The sequence below is a fragment of the Eurosta solidaginis genome, chromosome 3 (assembly GCF_040869045.1).
Source record: "Eurosta solidaginis isolate ZX-2024a chromosome 3, ASM4086904v1, whole genome shotgun sequence".
NCBI lineage: Eukaryota > Metazoa > Arthropoda > Insecta > Diptera > Tephritidae > Eurosta > Eurosta solidaginis.
Genome location: NC_090321.1, coordinates 219,808,560 through 219,825,062, shown reverse-complemented (window position 1 = coordinate 219,825,062; position 16,503 = coordinate 219,808,560). Strand labels below are relative to the sequence as shown.

Genomic DNA, 16,503 nt, shown 5'->3' with positions numbered 1-16,503 from the left:
CAATCTTCGATGTTATTCGTGTCTCTTGGGACTCCATCTGTGATGACATATAAGTTTTCTGTTCTTTCAATTGTGATGACATGTTGGTAGATATTTGTGATGACATTTGGGACATTTGTGCCGATATTGCAACCAATATCATGTTCAGGTCTGTGTTCGCCATTGTCTGCGGTGTTTCATTTTTCTCTTCAATTTTTGTTGTTGTCTCGTCCTCATCAGGATAAAAAACATACTCGTCCACATCAATTCCTTCTGCTTCCATTGCCTCTCGTAGCCGTGCCTGAAGTTCGAGTTTAACGCCGCTTGTATTCAATCCACGGGCTTCCAACTCCTTCTTTAGTTGCTGGATCTTCAATTCACTGAACTTTGCCATGTCCTTGTTGTCCTCTGGAATTTATTCAACAATTCCTCTTCTGACACCAATTGTAACGAATTTTACTTGCAAATCCTCTTATTTGCAATCCTCTGCTAAGTTCGAATCACTAAACTGTTGAATAAATAACTCCAATATTGGATAATGGAAAAATGGCCTTTATTAAAGTACTTCACAATACACTCAACTGTGCAACGAATAGCTTGCTTAATAACCACACTGATTGATAGCTCAATGAAACTCTACTATTCAAAATAATACTGCTCTTGCTCGCTAGATATCGTCTTAATCGCAACTGCTTGACAACTCAAATCAAACTGAATTACTTCTTACTCGCTTGCCCAGCTTTTATAGTTTACGCTGCATACTTCTAGGCTCTTCGATTTCCAGAACTTACTAGTTTCGGCTACAAAATCGCCAGCCACAACTACGTGCACAAATTATTGCTCTCTCTTGTGACAACTCAGATAAGATATATGCATGTGTTTGTGCATTGCTGCTCGTATACGTACATATGTGTAGACGCAATTATTTATTCGTTTATGTAGATACATAAAGATTGAATTATTGATGTGAATGTTTGTAGTTTACAGTCTCTCGCGCGCACATATAAGTAAATGCATATGTGTGTGAGATCTCTCTGGGCTGCCTTATATATGTGTATACTTGATTTAATTATTAACGTAAATACTGCTTGGCATGGCCTTAGCATCGCCTTAGTGATGGGATAATTTAGTGATGCTAATATCCGTGACAATATATACTATATATATATACTATACTAGAAGACCCGGCAGACGTTGTCCTGCCCTAAATTTGGCCTATCTGCATACATTTTAATAAGCTTTTTCCGTCTGACTCTGCCCTCCCCCCCTCTCCACTTTTTGCTAATCCTTTTATTCACTTCTCCCTCCGTCTTTTTCGCTTCATCTATCTCCATCTTCGTCTCATTCTACCTCTTTCTCAATCTCCTTCTCTCTTCTCTCAATTCCTTCTCATTCTTCTGCATCCCTTATTGCCTGTCCCAGAGGGTGGTATGTATTTTATTCCAGTCCCAGTCCCACTCCGAGTCAGTTTAATATATATAGATTTTTATTTTTCACACTTCACTATAATATTAAAACGAAATGCAGATATTCGTTGCTTTTGAAATTCGGCTTAAAAATTGCACATAGAACAACTAAAGACTCCTGAATTAAAAAAAATATCTTAGTACCTCAAATCGCGGGCCACCTCAGAAACCCCGTCCCACCTCTCGCCGGCCCTGGTGATGTGCTATATATATATATTCGTTGAAATTTGAAGCCTCTAGCTCTTAAAATAGGGCAGTAATTACGAAAAGTTTCTTATCTGAACAATCGGTTGTGGGGATATATACTATATATACGACCGATCTCATAAATTTTTTCAGACAACGATATGTCCAATATACAAAAGTATATGGTGAAGTTTGAAGCTTCAATCTGATAAATTGAGGAAGATGTGACAAAAATCCTCTTTTTCTGAAAAATCGGTTGTATGGAGGATATATGCTATAGTGGTCCGATCCGGTCGGTTCCGACAAATGTCTAGTCGGACACCCAAATACACCCGCTCACCAAATTTTATCAAGATATCTCAAAAATTGAGGGACTAGTTTGCATACAAACAGACGGACAGACGGACATGGCTAAATCAACTCAGCTCTTCATCCTGATTATTTCGATATACTTAATGGTGGGTCTATCTATTTTTCCTTTAAGGACTTACAATTTTGGGGTTCGTGGCGCAATTAATATACCATTTCATTTTCATGAAATGTATACAAAGCAGAGTCAGAAAGCGTAGATGCGAGCAGCTTGAGCTGCTAGCCACCAGGAATAACGCCCGCAAATTTTGCCAATAAATCCGGCGAAAGACAGAAGGTCTGGAGCACACACTTTTAAAAACAGAAACGGCGACTTTGTAACCGATGTCCCCAGGGTAGATACTTAAAGTATGGAGGGAACACTTCTCTGCACTCCTAAAAGGAGAAAATGGAGACAGCGATGTACCGTCCAGTAATGATGAACCCGAGCCTGCAATCGATGGTGACCAAATTTGGTACACGAGCTTATCTGGACCAAGAATATATTGGTATTGAAAATGAACGAAATCGGATGATAACCACGCCCACTTTATATATATATATATATCATTTTGGAAATCACGAAAAATTATTTAGTAAATAATACACCCAGAATGTTGAAACTTGACGTGTGGACTGATATTGAGACTCTTGATAACAATTTGAAATTTTTTTTCAAATGGGCGTGGCACCGCCCACTTGTGATAAAATCAATTTTACAAATATTATTAATCATAAATCGAAAATCGTTAAACCTATCGTAACAAAATTCGGCAGAGCGGTTGCCTTTACTATAAGGAATGCTTTGAAGAAAAATTAACTAAATCGGTTAAGGACTACGCCCACTTTTATATAAAAGATTTTTAAAAGGGTCGTGGACGAATAAAAAAAGCTATATATTTGCAAAAAAGAGCTTTATATCAATGGTATGTCATTTCCCAAGTGGATTTATAACAATAAATAGGAAAAACTGCAAATTTTAAAAAATTGGCGTGGCACAGCCCCTTTTATGACTAAGCAATTTTCGATGTTTGGGGAGCCATAACTCGAAGAAAAATTAGTTCAGAATAGAACCATATGTATATGTATTATTGCGCAGCCTTGTAACACTATTAAGCACACAAAACAAACAACATTAGCATTTCTAGTGTACAGCTGGGTATGTAATGTTCGGTTTCAACCGAACTTAGACTTCCTTACTTGTTTTATTGCATACTTGCGTAAATATCAAAGATTGAAATAAAATTATTAATTCAAAGCTATAATTTCATGCAGTTGTCTACAATTGTTTGTCCATATAAAAGTCATATCATTTACATAAAATTATCTTTGTACACTTTTTCTCTTTTCGCACTATTCAACAAAATGAGTGCATTAGAAGCAATTTATCTTTTAGGGTTAGGGGGTTAGAATAAACCCGCAGCAGGTATGCATGTCGAAAGAGGCGACTAAAATACCGTATTCAAGGGGTTTGTGTAGCGCAGCCCTTTCAGGTTGCCAGCGCAATACATAGCTTCTCCAAACCCAATTGTCAACCTCACCTATCCGTGTTGAATTCTGTTTCATTAACAGCCGAGGCTCTGGCGACCCCGAACTCCTCACGGAACTAGGGGGTGGGAGGGCGGTATTGGTCTAGAAGGTCGCATGTGGTCATAAAAATCGTTCCAGAGATACACGGGCTTGGTACCGGGACGTACCGGATCTGCATACGGCAAAGGACCATCAACTCGATAACACTCCCCAGGGCCTTCGGGGAGTGTCCTTATCGCTACAACAACAACAACAACAAATGAGTGCATGATAAAATGAATATTCCGGTGTTCTCATTCCGTTAACGTTTTCCCTCATTCTGACAATTTCGGCATGCATGTATTCTCCAAAATAATATAAGGGGAGTTCAGGATTTTGTGCAAATGGTCTAGCATCATTATATTGCAAACTTGTGTAGCATATTTTTTACAATACACTAACAAAATACACGGCTATGCATTTGCTACGTCATTGCAAATAAGCAACATAAAAGACCGTAGTTTATATTTCAATTTGGAATATCAAATCAACAACGGTCAAAACAAAACAAAATATGCAAAGAAAAAATTGCAAATGGAAAAAGTTGTTCACGATCCGTAGCATCGCGGAACCATACAAGCTGGCAGGACGGTCACATACCTTTAAGCATAAATAAAAGTTCCATGTACTTTGTTTTTGTAAATCGGTGGACTAATGCCAAAATCGTACTGCGCCGGAAGAGGATGTATCAAATCATATTAAAAAACTATAGATCAGCTCTCAGCATGCTGTCACCTTGTATAGTTCATAGCTTTCATTTTCAATAACTTGAAATATAGGATAGGTTATATCTCAGTTTATAGTCGGAATATTATTTTATTGTAATTTTTTTTATTTGTTTATACGTAATATTAAAATGTTACGTATACGCTGTGGCACTCATATTTTCAGGTGGTGTTTAATTAAACAACCTGCTTATCAATAAAAAATATTATAGCGAATGATATCAAGTATAGCACATCATCTGAGGGGGCCCGCGATTTAGAGGTACTATGACATTTTTTTTAAGTACAGGGGAGAAAGGCTAAAATGTGTGTTAGTTGGTCGCCCGTGTTTGAAGAGATGCGTCGGTCGATTTTGTTCAAACTTTCACACAAGTTGCGTAAACCTCACATAACAGGTACAGGGTCTCGAGATATAGGCCAAAACGTTGGCCAGTGAATGCCTAGACAGTGTTTATACAATATGGATATCAAATGAAAGCTGTTGATGAGTGCTTTGGTACAGAGTAATATATTATCTGGAGACGGACTGGGACTGGGATTAGGACTAGGACAGGGACTGGGACTGGGACTGGAATAAAATACATACCACCCTCTGGGACAGGCAATAAGGGATGCAGAATAATGAGAAGGAATTGAGAGAAGAGAAAAGAGAGAAGGAGAAGGAGATTGAGAAAGAGATAGAATGAGACGAAGATGGAGATAGATGAAGCGAAAAAGACGGAGGGAGGAGTGAATAAAAGGATTAGGAAAAAGTGAAGAGGGGGAGGGCAGAGTCAGACGGAAAAAGCTTATTAAAATGTATGCAGATAGGCCAAATTTAGGGCAGGACAAGGTCTGCCGGGTCTTCTAGTTTTCATATAAAAATGTATCGTTTCGATGTGGAACTCTACATTTATGCCTAGGTATTGTGACTATTATGGATACGGCTTCAATCATAAATGTAACAAAGCCTTCAAAGTACTTTCTGTTACAGTTTGAAATGCAAATCGTTCTATAGTGGTAGAACCAATAATAACGGAATTGGACCATTTTAAAAAGGCCATATAAGGAGTTCCAAACCAAAACGCAATAAGCGCACCCTTAACTCTTTGTTGAGATATGGATGGAATTTAGCTTCACTTTCTTAAATCTATACAATAATCTCAATTCGGGAACATTGCACAAAATACGTTTCATGCCAAAACGCAATAATTTCATACAGTTTTTACATTTTTTAGCTGAAAGTTTTGTTATGTTTATATATTAGTCGTGGAGTACTGGTAAACTCCTTAAGGATGATTTAAGGAGGACTTTAGGAGTATTTATAGATTATAGGAGTACTACACAACTAAACCCCAGAGTACTACATGGAACACTTAAAGGTGAGAACTTTCCAAAAAATCCTAAAAATTGCTAGATGGACTACTCCCCAGGAGAGCTTGAACTGGGATATGTATTTCATATTGGAGTACTAATATTTCAAAAATGGTGCACATGGTGGTGGGTCTGATAGACCCATTTTTTTCCAGGGTCGTTGAAATGATGGTACCAAACCATTTATTCTAAAACTAGTAAATCCTGTTCACTCTAAAATGCTCATAATACAATCACTTCCAGACCAAAACGCAATAAATAAACTTTTTTTAGACCAAACCACAATAATTACAAACAACTTTTTGCCTTAACTTAAAAACTGGTCATCCGATAAATTCGATTTTGGCTGTACGTTTGTTCTTTTATAACTGCTTTAATATATTATTATAGTGAAAATATGGCTACATTTGTTGTTGTTGTTGTGTCGATACCATTAAGGTACTAATCCGACCATCTCGGAAACAATTTGGTACACCACATAAAGCTTTCTAGGTCATAACTCTCTCTCACCCCTAGATCCATGAGGAACTTGAGGTCGCCAGAGCCTCGGCTGTTAAAGAAACATGATTCGCTACGGGGAGGTGAGGTTGACAATTGGACTGGAGAAGCTATAAGTTGCGCTGGGAACCCCTTGAAAGAGTTGCGCTACACAATCCCTTGAATCAATTTGGTATTTTAGTGGCCTCTTACGTCAGGCATACCTGCCGCGGCTAAATTCTAAGCCACACGACATTTAAGACCTGACAGTTTTTCTCATTTATCTAGAAACTTGTTATGAGTCACTTATTGCGTTTTGGTTTGGAACTTATCATATATGCAAGTACTTAATGTGAAAATGAAATGCTTTTTGCTTCTCCTGTTCAATTTTAAATGTGTTGGTTGGGGTCTTTGTGAATCAAGCTAACGAAATACAAGTAAGTACTTAAATATCTTAACAGAAACAGTGGACTGTTTGAGCGTTTTGATAATTTTTTTATTCTTTTCAAAAGAAACTACTACAAGAACCAACTAATCCATATAAACCAACATTACTACATAGAAATCCAGCAGATGTTGTGCAAACTCCGTGTAGAAGAAAATACTGAAAATATACATAAATGTACATAAATGCTACAAATTTGCTCAACATTTCAGTTGTTGACATTTGAAAATATATTATCAAAAGAATGAGGTTACACATGGGTCCACAAACTTGTATGTATGTATGTTGAAACTTGTGTGCATAGTCGATATGTACTGGCAAGTAATTATGCAAATCAATGTTAAAAGTGGTAGTGTCAGTGCCTTCCAATGCACTTGCTTTTATAAAAACAACTAGTCTAACAACAATTTTCAACATAGTTGAAAAAAGAGGAGAGTGCTACCGGGGTGTCAAATATTTTTTTCGTGCAGTTAGTTTAAGTCCCACGACCCATTATTATTAATACGAGCCGGTCCTGTGCGCATCTTGCGCAACCTATATAAAAATATCTTATCAAATATCAACAGAAATCAGCTGTTCTATCAATCAATTAAAAATTACAGCTTGCGCCATCTGGCGTATGATAGCAACTGCCGGTAATGCAGTGCAAATATTCACATTAGTGCCATAGTACAAATATATTTCTTTGTGTGCCTACAATCGTTTAATTTTAACAAATTATTTTAATAAAATATAGCTAAACAAAAGCACTACGACCAAAATTGCCCAAAGCTCGCTAATAGCCCGAATCTGCATCTTTACAACCAATACGTTATTTATAGATTTGGATTCCAAATAAGAGCGAAAAAGGGACCCGTACATGAAAACAGCAATTAGAAATAATATATATTGTAACGAATTTATGGAAATTCCGCTTATTTGCAACCTTCTACTAACGTTCGTATCGCTAAACTGTTGAATAAATAACTCCAATACTCAATAATGCAAAATGGTCTTTATTAGAGTACTTCACAATAACACTTATACTTCGCAACCAATAACGTGCTTAAATCAAACTGTTTACGGACTACTCAGCTTCTGATGCTTTTATACTCTCTGCCCAAATGTCTAGACGTTTCTTCTTCTAGAATCCTCTACCTGGTCATTAGCCATACGCGCGTGTATTTGTAGTGTGTAACCATATGCGTGTGTATATGTGAGCGAAGTAGTAGCTGATGATGGCATGCGTTTGTGAGTATCTCTCTGCTGCTTGTATGTATGTTTATGATTAATGTGTTTATGTAGCTTGCTTAAATGTTGTTGTGCCTTTATTAATTAATCTTAGAGATGGTAATATTCGTCACAGTGCCCTCCACCTAAGTCTGATCGTTCCGATCAGAAAAATTTTCCAGTCTACATGCTGCCAACCTTTCCTAATGAACCAATTTCATTTTGTTTCGTGGTTTGCCAATGTTTTTTATGCGGTAAACTACATCATTGATTCGTTTTATAACTTTGTATGGGCCTTCCCAATTACACTGCAATTTCGGTGGCAAACCTTTTTTTTCGTTGTGGGTTGTATAGCAGCACCAAATCTCCTTCCCGAAAACCTTTCGAATTAATGCTTTATCATATCTGGCTTTTATCTTGTCACTCATAATCTTGGTTCATTGTCTTACAAGTTCATGTATTTCACTCAGCTCTTCCTCCAAGACACCAGTGGATTTCTTGGCATTTCTCTCCGCATCGGCATTTGTCCCAAACTCCAAATCAGCTGGCGGTCGAAGGTCATTGCCAAAAATTACTTTTGCGGGAGTTGGGCCCATTGTCTCATGCACTGCCGATCGGTAAGCCATCAAGAATTATGGAATGCGTGTATCCCACTCTTTATGGAGCTTGACCACTACTTTCCTTAAGTGCTCCTCCAATGTTCTATTGAATCGTTCCACCATACCATCGGACTGAGGATGCAATGCAGTTGTCCGTGTTTTTCAAATGCCCAATGTTTTACACATTTCTTGGAACACAGCTGATTCAAAATTTCTCCCTTGGTCAGAATGTAACTCCATTGGTACACCATACCTTGCAGCCCAGTTGTTTAAGAACACTTCTGCTACTGTTTCCGCTTCTTGATTTGGGATTGGGTATACCTCTGGCCATTTGCTGAAATAATCTATAGCCACCAGTACATATTTGTTTCCGCAGTTGCTAGTAGGAAATTGACCTGCGACATCCATATCGATCCTTTCAAATGGCGCACCTGAGTTATATTGCTTCATCTGGCCATGACTTCGGGTTTTGGGCCCTTTCGCTCTGCTGCAAATCTCCCAGTTCGCAATCCACTCAGTGACCGACTGACGGCAACCAACCCAATAGAATCTCTGCTTAATCTTCTCGAGCGTATTCGTGATTCCCAGATGACCTCCACTTGGCCCATTATGTAGCTCGTTGAGAACGCCAGGAATCCCTTTCCTGGGAACAACTATCAGGTTCCTCTTACATTGACCATCCTCACTCTCCCATACTCGATGCAAGCAACCGGATAGCAACTCTAAACTGTTCCACTGTGCCCAATATGACTTCGCAATGGGACTCTCTGCTGACATCTCCTCTCTATTTGGTATTTCGTTTCGTTCGAGCCCTTTCATAACATGTTGGCATAGTAATTTCACGATTTTTTGTGGATGTCTCTGAGGGCCGTTTTCGCTTCTTTTCCTAATACGGCTGATTTCTTGAGTGGCGACTTTTCTCATGGTGCGTACGGATATAACTCATAAACTTCTCAGGAGCAGGAGCCTGGGTATTCAACCGAAATTGTTTGTAGGTCCTCTCTGCTAAGATTACTGAGTTTGTCTGATACTCTCTTGCTGCAAGTATAAACAATTTGGCCTGCCCTTGTTCAGGGCAGTTAATCTAGTGTTGGCTGAACTACTTTGTTTCACAGTTACTTATGGTTCCCAAGTGTGTGCCTTTGTGAGTTCATAAAAGGGCTCCGGACAATAGAATGCTGCTATGGCAGCTTGCTTGGCTAGATAGTCTGCCTGTTCATTACCTTCAAGATGCTCTGGATCCCATCCTAACAAAACTTTTTTTTTGCTGCCATATAATTTGGGAATCAAATGCTTTCATCCACTAGCTAAGAAGTAGTTTTGTAAGACTGTAGTGCACGCACGGCTGCCTGGCTGTTTGACATAAAGAGGATATTTCTCGAGGGTAAGCCTCTACGTATACATTGTCTCTCGCGTGGATTTCTGTCTGAAATATCAAATTTGATCCATCCGTTGACCAGACTTTTAAGTTAGGGCCAGTATATGGATTCCCTAGTTCTGACGGCTGTATCACTCCTTATTGTTGGAGTCTTAGTCTGATAAGCTCAGGGCATGAGCATAAAACGTGCTCGATCGTTTCCTACTTCAACCCGCACTTCCTACATCTACTATCACTGACCAAGCCTAATTTAAAGCTAAGCATGGATAATTTTATGAAAAGTACGGGCACCAAGGAGTCGTGCACCTTGAACACACAAAACCTAAACCTAAATTTCAGAACAAAAAGGTAAATACTCCCTGTATAGCAGGAGTGCACAAAAGCTCAACCCTTCTGTCAAAGTCAAGGCCAGAATATAAAGTGCTAAGACAATAAACCATTTTCTTTTATTTTTTTGTCAGTTCATTGCGGCTGCTGAATAGAGTAAACCCATGTCGGTTGACACTTCGGTCAGTGCCAAACAGCAGTGTGTTGGAAAGAGAAAGGAATTGTTTCCTTCTTACACATATCCTACTTGTAAACCTGTACTATGCCTACGGTAAAGATGGAAGCTATCAATTAAGTCTATGGTGCTATCTTTTCTTCACGTCACTTCAGGACTAGATTCTTCAGAAAAGGAAGCAACTTCTTCACTATAAGAAAGTGCATGTGCTTATGCATGTGACGGCGATGGTGTCGACTTCAAGGAATCATATCTGGGACTTTCTGAAGTATATTAGTGTAATTTCAAGATTATTTCCGGGACAATTTATGGGAAATAACGAAGCTTTTACTAATTTGGGCATGTTTTGGGACTATTTTAAAAATGTTTTGTTTGGTATTATTCATGGTTATAATTCGGCATTCGTGGAGGATCCTTGTAGAATAACGTTGGAGTTTTTAAGTGATCAGTTCGGGATTATTGTGGGATGACACTGGTGAAATCCTGGAACAAATCGGGATGCTGTTTGTAATGTTGCTTTACTTCGGGATCAGTTCGGATATCTCGGATCACTACCCGAAGGTTTTCGGGAGTGTTATCAATGTTGACTTCCTTTGCCTGGTACAGGTTCGGTACGTACCGGTAACAACCAACATTAAGGTACTAGCAATGCCCAGGACTATTTCGGGTCTATTCAGAACTATTTTGGCATTTTTCGGAGGAATTTTTTGGTATTGTTTTCGGGATTAATTGGAGACCATTCGGGTTAACTCGAGGAACTATTTGGGGATATTTCGGAATTCATTGGAAATAATTGGTGGTTAATTCGATATCACTTTTGGTCTAATAAATTTTGAATTTAAATTTGGGATCTTTTGTTAACTAATTTGGAACTTTTTCCAGACCATTCCGACAATATTTTAGAACGATTTTCATATTACTTAAGCATTGCATAGAATTTATAAGATTGTTCTCGGCTTTGGGACTACTTTGTAACTTTGAGGAGACTGTTTTCGGCATCATTTGACAATTATTTCAGAACAGTACACAAATTTAAAAAAGAAAGTTACTTAAGGCCTCATTCTCTATTACGAAACGAACGTTCGTTTCGCCTCAGACGAATCGCTAGTGTACTGTCACTATGTTAAACGATGGCAACATATCATTTGACACTTGCTTTCCTTTCTGTTTGACATTAAATAAGAAACGTAAAGGTCGAACGAAAATGATATAGAATACAAATGCTAGACGAAATCGTTTGGAGCCGAATCGTTTGACTGAGCTAGCGTTCGCAATACAAAATGAAGCCCTAAGTTTGTAGCTCAGAATGTATTGAATTAATAGTAAAATAGGACGTCCTCAAACTTAACACTAAGATACGGCGTTTTTGGAAATAAACTCAGAAGTAGAGTGTTCTGCTATAGGGCATTTCTGTATAAAATTTTGAGGTGAGATGTTCTTCTAACAAAGTTTTGAAATAGGACGTTTTTCAAAAGTCTGCTGAGTTTTCGAGTAGACTGCCGGGATAAAGTGAAATTCTATACATCTGTCAAATTTGTATAAGTTCAACCCCTCATGGGAAGCTAGCTCTGAGCGAAAAATGTAGCTCGCCGTTCTGCAAATAGATAATAAGTGTTGAGGATTGCACTGCCTTACTTACTTACTTACTTAATTGGCGCTTAACCGTCTAAACGGTTATGGCCAAAATGTAAGGCGCGATAACCTCCGAAGAGATCTAAGGCCGAGCTTCTCTTCCAATTTGCGTCGTGCTCCTCTTGATTTTCCCTACAAATTGGCCGGACGGGACCTACATGTTTTATGCCGACTCCGAACGGCATCTGCAAGGCAGATGAGTTTTCACTAAGAGCTTTTCATGGCAGAAATACACCCGGAGCGCTTGCCAAACACTGCCGAGGGGCGACCCCGCTTAGAAAAACTTTCTTCTAATTGAAAAACCTTATTTCTAAAATTTTGATGTTGCTTTGCCCGGAGTGCGAACCCAGGGAATACGGTGTGATAGGCGGAGCACGCTACCATCACACCACGGTGGCCGCCAATTGCACTGCCACCATTGGTCTAATATGCCGTCTTCTTCTTCACAGCACCTCATTCAAGCCGACCTCCCTGATGGAGTCTAGTAGTTCTCTTAGGTTGTGAGATTGAATGTGTGAATGTTCTGGTCATGGCAAGTCCAAAACTTAACCCAACGTCTTCAGATTGATTCGCACTCCAAAAGGGTTTGTTCAGCCGTCTGCGCTCACCGAACACATAACTGGCAGGAATCACTCGGTTGTATGCTTCAGAGAAATAGTTTTTAGTCAAGCAGCATTTGCAAAAAACATTAACCTATTAAAAGTCAATTTTACTTATTTTTAAAAGCTAAATAAAGCTGAACTGGATTATGGCATTCCTTACAAGATTTTCGCAACTATCCTCCTTTTGTAAGTTAAATGATTAAACAAATTTCTGATTAATGTATTTTCTAAATTTTTATCAGTTTTAAATGCGCCAATAGGAAGGACATTGCCTGCCCAGGGTCCCACCTCCAAAATTTTATACAAGCGCTTCGTTGCTTCGGGTAAGTTAATAACAAGAAAAAATGTGTATTCTCTAAATTTTACACATTTCTTCTAAACAGCATCGAATGATGGTGGCAAGGATGAAGATACTGAAACTGATTGTGGGGCTACTAAAGAATCGACGGCTCAAGTAGAAGAAAGCGCAAAGAGAGCCAAGCCGAAACAGCAAGAAACTTGTAACGATGAAGATATAAAGAAAGAAAAGACCAAGTCTAAAGAAATCAAAATAAATGCTAAGACAAATAAGCCGGAAGAGGCTTGTCGTGATGAAAATGTAAAGCAAGAAATAATTAAACCTAAATCAAGCAAAATAGCTACCAAGGACAATGAAAAAGATGCTGAAGGAAAAATTCGTCCAGCGCCAGCAGCTAAAGGCAGAATCCATGCTATTATTGGGCCAGTAGTCGATGTAATATTTGAAGAAGAAGTGCCAGAAATTTTGAATGCAATGATTGTACCCGAATATCCAGGAGGGAAATTGGTTTTAGAGGTAAGAAAGACGAATTGCAAAAGTGTAAAATTAGCAAACTTAAGTAAGCACTCATATGTAGGTGTTTCATCATCTTGGTGATGGTATTGTGCGTACTGTAGCAATGGACAGTACAGAAGGGTTGCGTCGTGGACAGGAGGTAATCGATACTGGATATCCGATCAGAGTACCTGTTGGAAAGTCGTGCTTAGGACGCATTATGAATGTGGTTGGAGATCCAATTGATGAGCGTGGCCCCATAAAGTCGGATTTTTATTCTTTTATACATGCTGAGCCGCCAGGAATGGTAGAATTGAACGTGAATCCTACTTTGCTCGTCACTGGAATAAAGGTCAAATATTTCATGTTTTTTAATTGTCTTTTGAAATGACAGTTGCTATCACATCTCAACAGGTAATCGATCTCTTGGCTCCATATGTAAAAGGTGGAAAAATTGGTCTCTTTGGCGGTGCTGGCGTAGGCAAGACCGTACTCATTATGGAGCTAATAAATAATGTGGCCAAACAACATGGCGGGTATTCGGTTTTTGTTGGCGCTGGAGAACGTACCCGTGAAGGCAATGATCTGTATATGGAAATGATCGAGTCTAAGGTAATTTCAATAGAAGATGATACTTCGAAAGTCGCATTAGTTTATGGACAAATGAATGAACCACCTGGTGCACGATCTCGTGTGGTGCTAACCGGTCTTACGGTAGCCGAATATTTTCGCGATATAGATGGTCAAGATGTTTTGCTGTTCATTGACAATATTTTTCGTTTTACACAAGCGGGTGCTGAAGTTTCGGCGTTACTTGGGCGCATACCATCTGCTGTTGGTTATCAGCCCACATTGGGTACAGATATGGGTATGTAGTCCAAGATATCAATTAAAATACATATATAAATATAAATGCCTCAATATTTAGGTACAATGCAAGAGCGTATCACTAGCACCAAAAATGGTTCCATTACTTCAGTTCAAGCTGTTTATGTGCCAGCTGATGATCTAACTGATCCAGCACCTGCTGCAACATTTGCACACTTGGATGCCACCACCGTGTTGTCGCGTGCTACTGCCGAATTGGGTATATATCCAGCGGTTGATCCTTTGGATTCCTCATCACGCATTATGGATCCAGCTATCGTGGGTGAAGAACACTATCAGGTGGCTAGAGGTGTGCAGAAGACATTGCAATCATACAAATCATTGCAGGTTCAAATTTCTATATTTGTTTTAGTGTTTTATTTTAAACGTTCAATTATTATAGGACATTATTGCCATTCTTGGTATGGATGAACTTTCCGAGGAAGATAAATTAACTGTAGCACGCGCCCGTAAGATTCAACGTTTTCTATCGCAACCTTTTCAAATCGCTGAAGTATTTACGGGTCATCCTGGAAAAATTGTGGCCATCGAAAAAACAGTTGAGGGTTTTAAACGTCTTCTTAATGGCGAAATGGATGATTTACCAGAAATCGCTTTTTATATGGTTGGTGATATGGACGATGTAGTCGAGAAGGCCAAGAAATTGGCATTGGCTATGTCGGTGGACAAATAAAATAGTGCATTTTTTGTTTTTGTTATCTCGGCTATTTACGTATTATTTGTTTAAAAAGTTACTATTTATTAATCTATGAAATGAGTTTACCAACTATTAAGCTCTCCATACTTAATATAGATTTCAATAAACTTAACACGAAAGCGAAAAAACTCAAAACAGGGTAGTAGCAAAGAGCAAGGCCGTAGTTCTTTTACGCGCTTGTATATGAAAATCATATCTGCGTATTAATAGCTGAAAATATTCATTGGCGGATTTCATCCTGTTTTTCCATTTGAAAATATATGATCCAAAGGATAAACATATTTCTACTGGACCAGCTACTTTGGCTCTTTCGTCTACGTCGCAGTTGGCAATCCACTCTATGACCGACTGATAGTAGATAAACCAATAGAATTTATGTTGTATTAGCTCCAACTTATTCGAGGTTCGTTGAAGATGTCAGCGGCCACTTTTTGAACACATTGCCCATTTTCATGGTCGTTCCTTTATATCAAGTTCCTTCCCCTGCTAGACAGCTGTCAGTCATTTGAGGCATCAATTGACAGATATGGCTGATGGAAATTTACATCAGGGGGTAAAGCAAAGTTTCTATCAGGTTGCTAGAGGCGACATGACAAACCTGATGTAAACATTCTGTATACGTGTATGCATACTGTATGTGTACCATGGTTTTCCAAACGAATAAAAGGAAAAATTTATGCGAGTGTATTAGTGATGTCAAAAATTCTGTTAATGTGTTGGAGTTTCCGTCAGCTATGTCTAGCCGGGTTATCGCAAGTGCTAGATTTGCATATTCTTAATTGCTAAATGTTTTATTCATCCGTAAACGTTTTTGTCATATGCCGCACAACTAGTATATCTTCCTTGGCCTTAGCTTTCGAACTATGTATACATTTCAAGTTACATGGTCTACGTACCATTGCATCGGAATCTCCTTGGATGTTATCTTGTTATATTCCGTAGATAAGTCATAGATCGGCTGCCGTACGCAATAACCTTCTCCTGTTCATCGGTCACCTCCAACATTGGAACAGTACCAAAATGTTACTTCAAGGTATGTACCCCTTCTTACAATCAAAGGTTTTCATTTTCCTGCTAAGCTCATGACCAAATTGTGATCTCGAATCGTGCACGGATTTATAATACTGGAGGGACGGCCATCTAAAGCAACATGGTCTATCTGGTTGCCTATTTTTCGATCGGGGGACAGCTATGAAGGATCCTTTTTATTGTTGCTTCTAACATTAGGTTAGATTATGTTTAACGGGCCGGTCCGTGAGGATCTCACATATACTTAATGAGTCCATAGTGTTGCCAGAATTGTTAAACGACCAAACTGAAAAACCATATCAAGAACTGGGACCTATGTTATAAAATAGCTCCGTCCTCCTGCCAAATACTATAAGCTTTCTAGGACCAATGCCACTTGCAGCTTGTAGATCTGGTATCTTCATCACTCCTAATAGCTGGAGTCTTCGTGTCCGTTCAATTCCTCCTCCACCCGCACTTCCTGCATTCGCTATCATTGAATATGGTCGACGCCTTTCCTAATAAGTCAATCATGAGCATCTGTCGCCTTCTATCAATCTGGCCCAATCTGTGACGCCTACAGTACAAACGCCTTTTTAGGTAGTTAATCCGCTCTTTCATTCCTATCTATTCGCATGTGACCTGGG

At 38.9% G+C, this 16,503-nt stretch overlaps 2 protein-coding genes across 5 annotated transcripts in view; one reads left to right on the top strand and one right to left on the bottom strand.

Moving 5' to 3' along the window:
- Mtmr6 (Myotubularin related protein 6) overlaps nt 1-16,503 on the bottom strand; it is a 93,280-nt gene that overhangs the window by 62,615 nt on the left and 14,162 nt on the right. The gene's annotated exons all lie outside the window — the stretch shown is intronic.
- Nucleotides 13,097-14,848, top strand: LOC137246975 (ATP synthase subunit beta, mitochondrial-like). The gene is made up of 5 exons (XM_067778038.1): nt 13,097-13,284; nt 13,346-13,615; nt 13,678-14,131; nt 14,192-14,478; nt 14,534-14,848. The coding sequence occupies exons 1-5, from the start codon at nt 13,243-13,245 to the stop codon at nt 14,822-14,824; spliced, it is 1,344 nt and encodes a 447-aa protein (XP_067634139.1). The 5' UTR covers nt 13,097-13,242; the 3' UTR covers nt 14,825-14,848.

Coding starts and splice junctions, on each gene's coding strand:
- LOC137246975 (XM_067778038.1), top strand. CDS start 13,243: ATGATTGTACCCGAATATCCAGGAGGGAAATTGGTTTTAGAG. Junction 13,616..13,677: donor TGCTCGTCACTGGAATAAAG/GTCAAATATTTC, acceptor ACATCTCAACAG/GTAATCGATCTCTTGGCTCC. Junction 14,132..14,191: donor CACATTGGGTACAGATATGG/GTATGTAGTCCA, acceptor CTCAATATTTAG/GTACAATGCAAGAGCGTATC.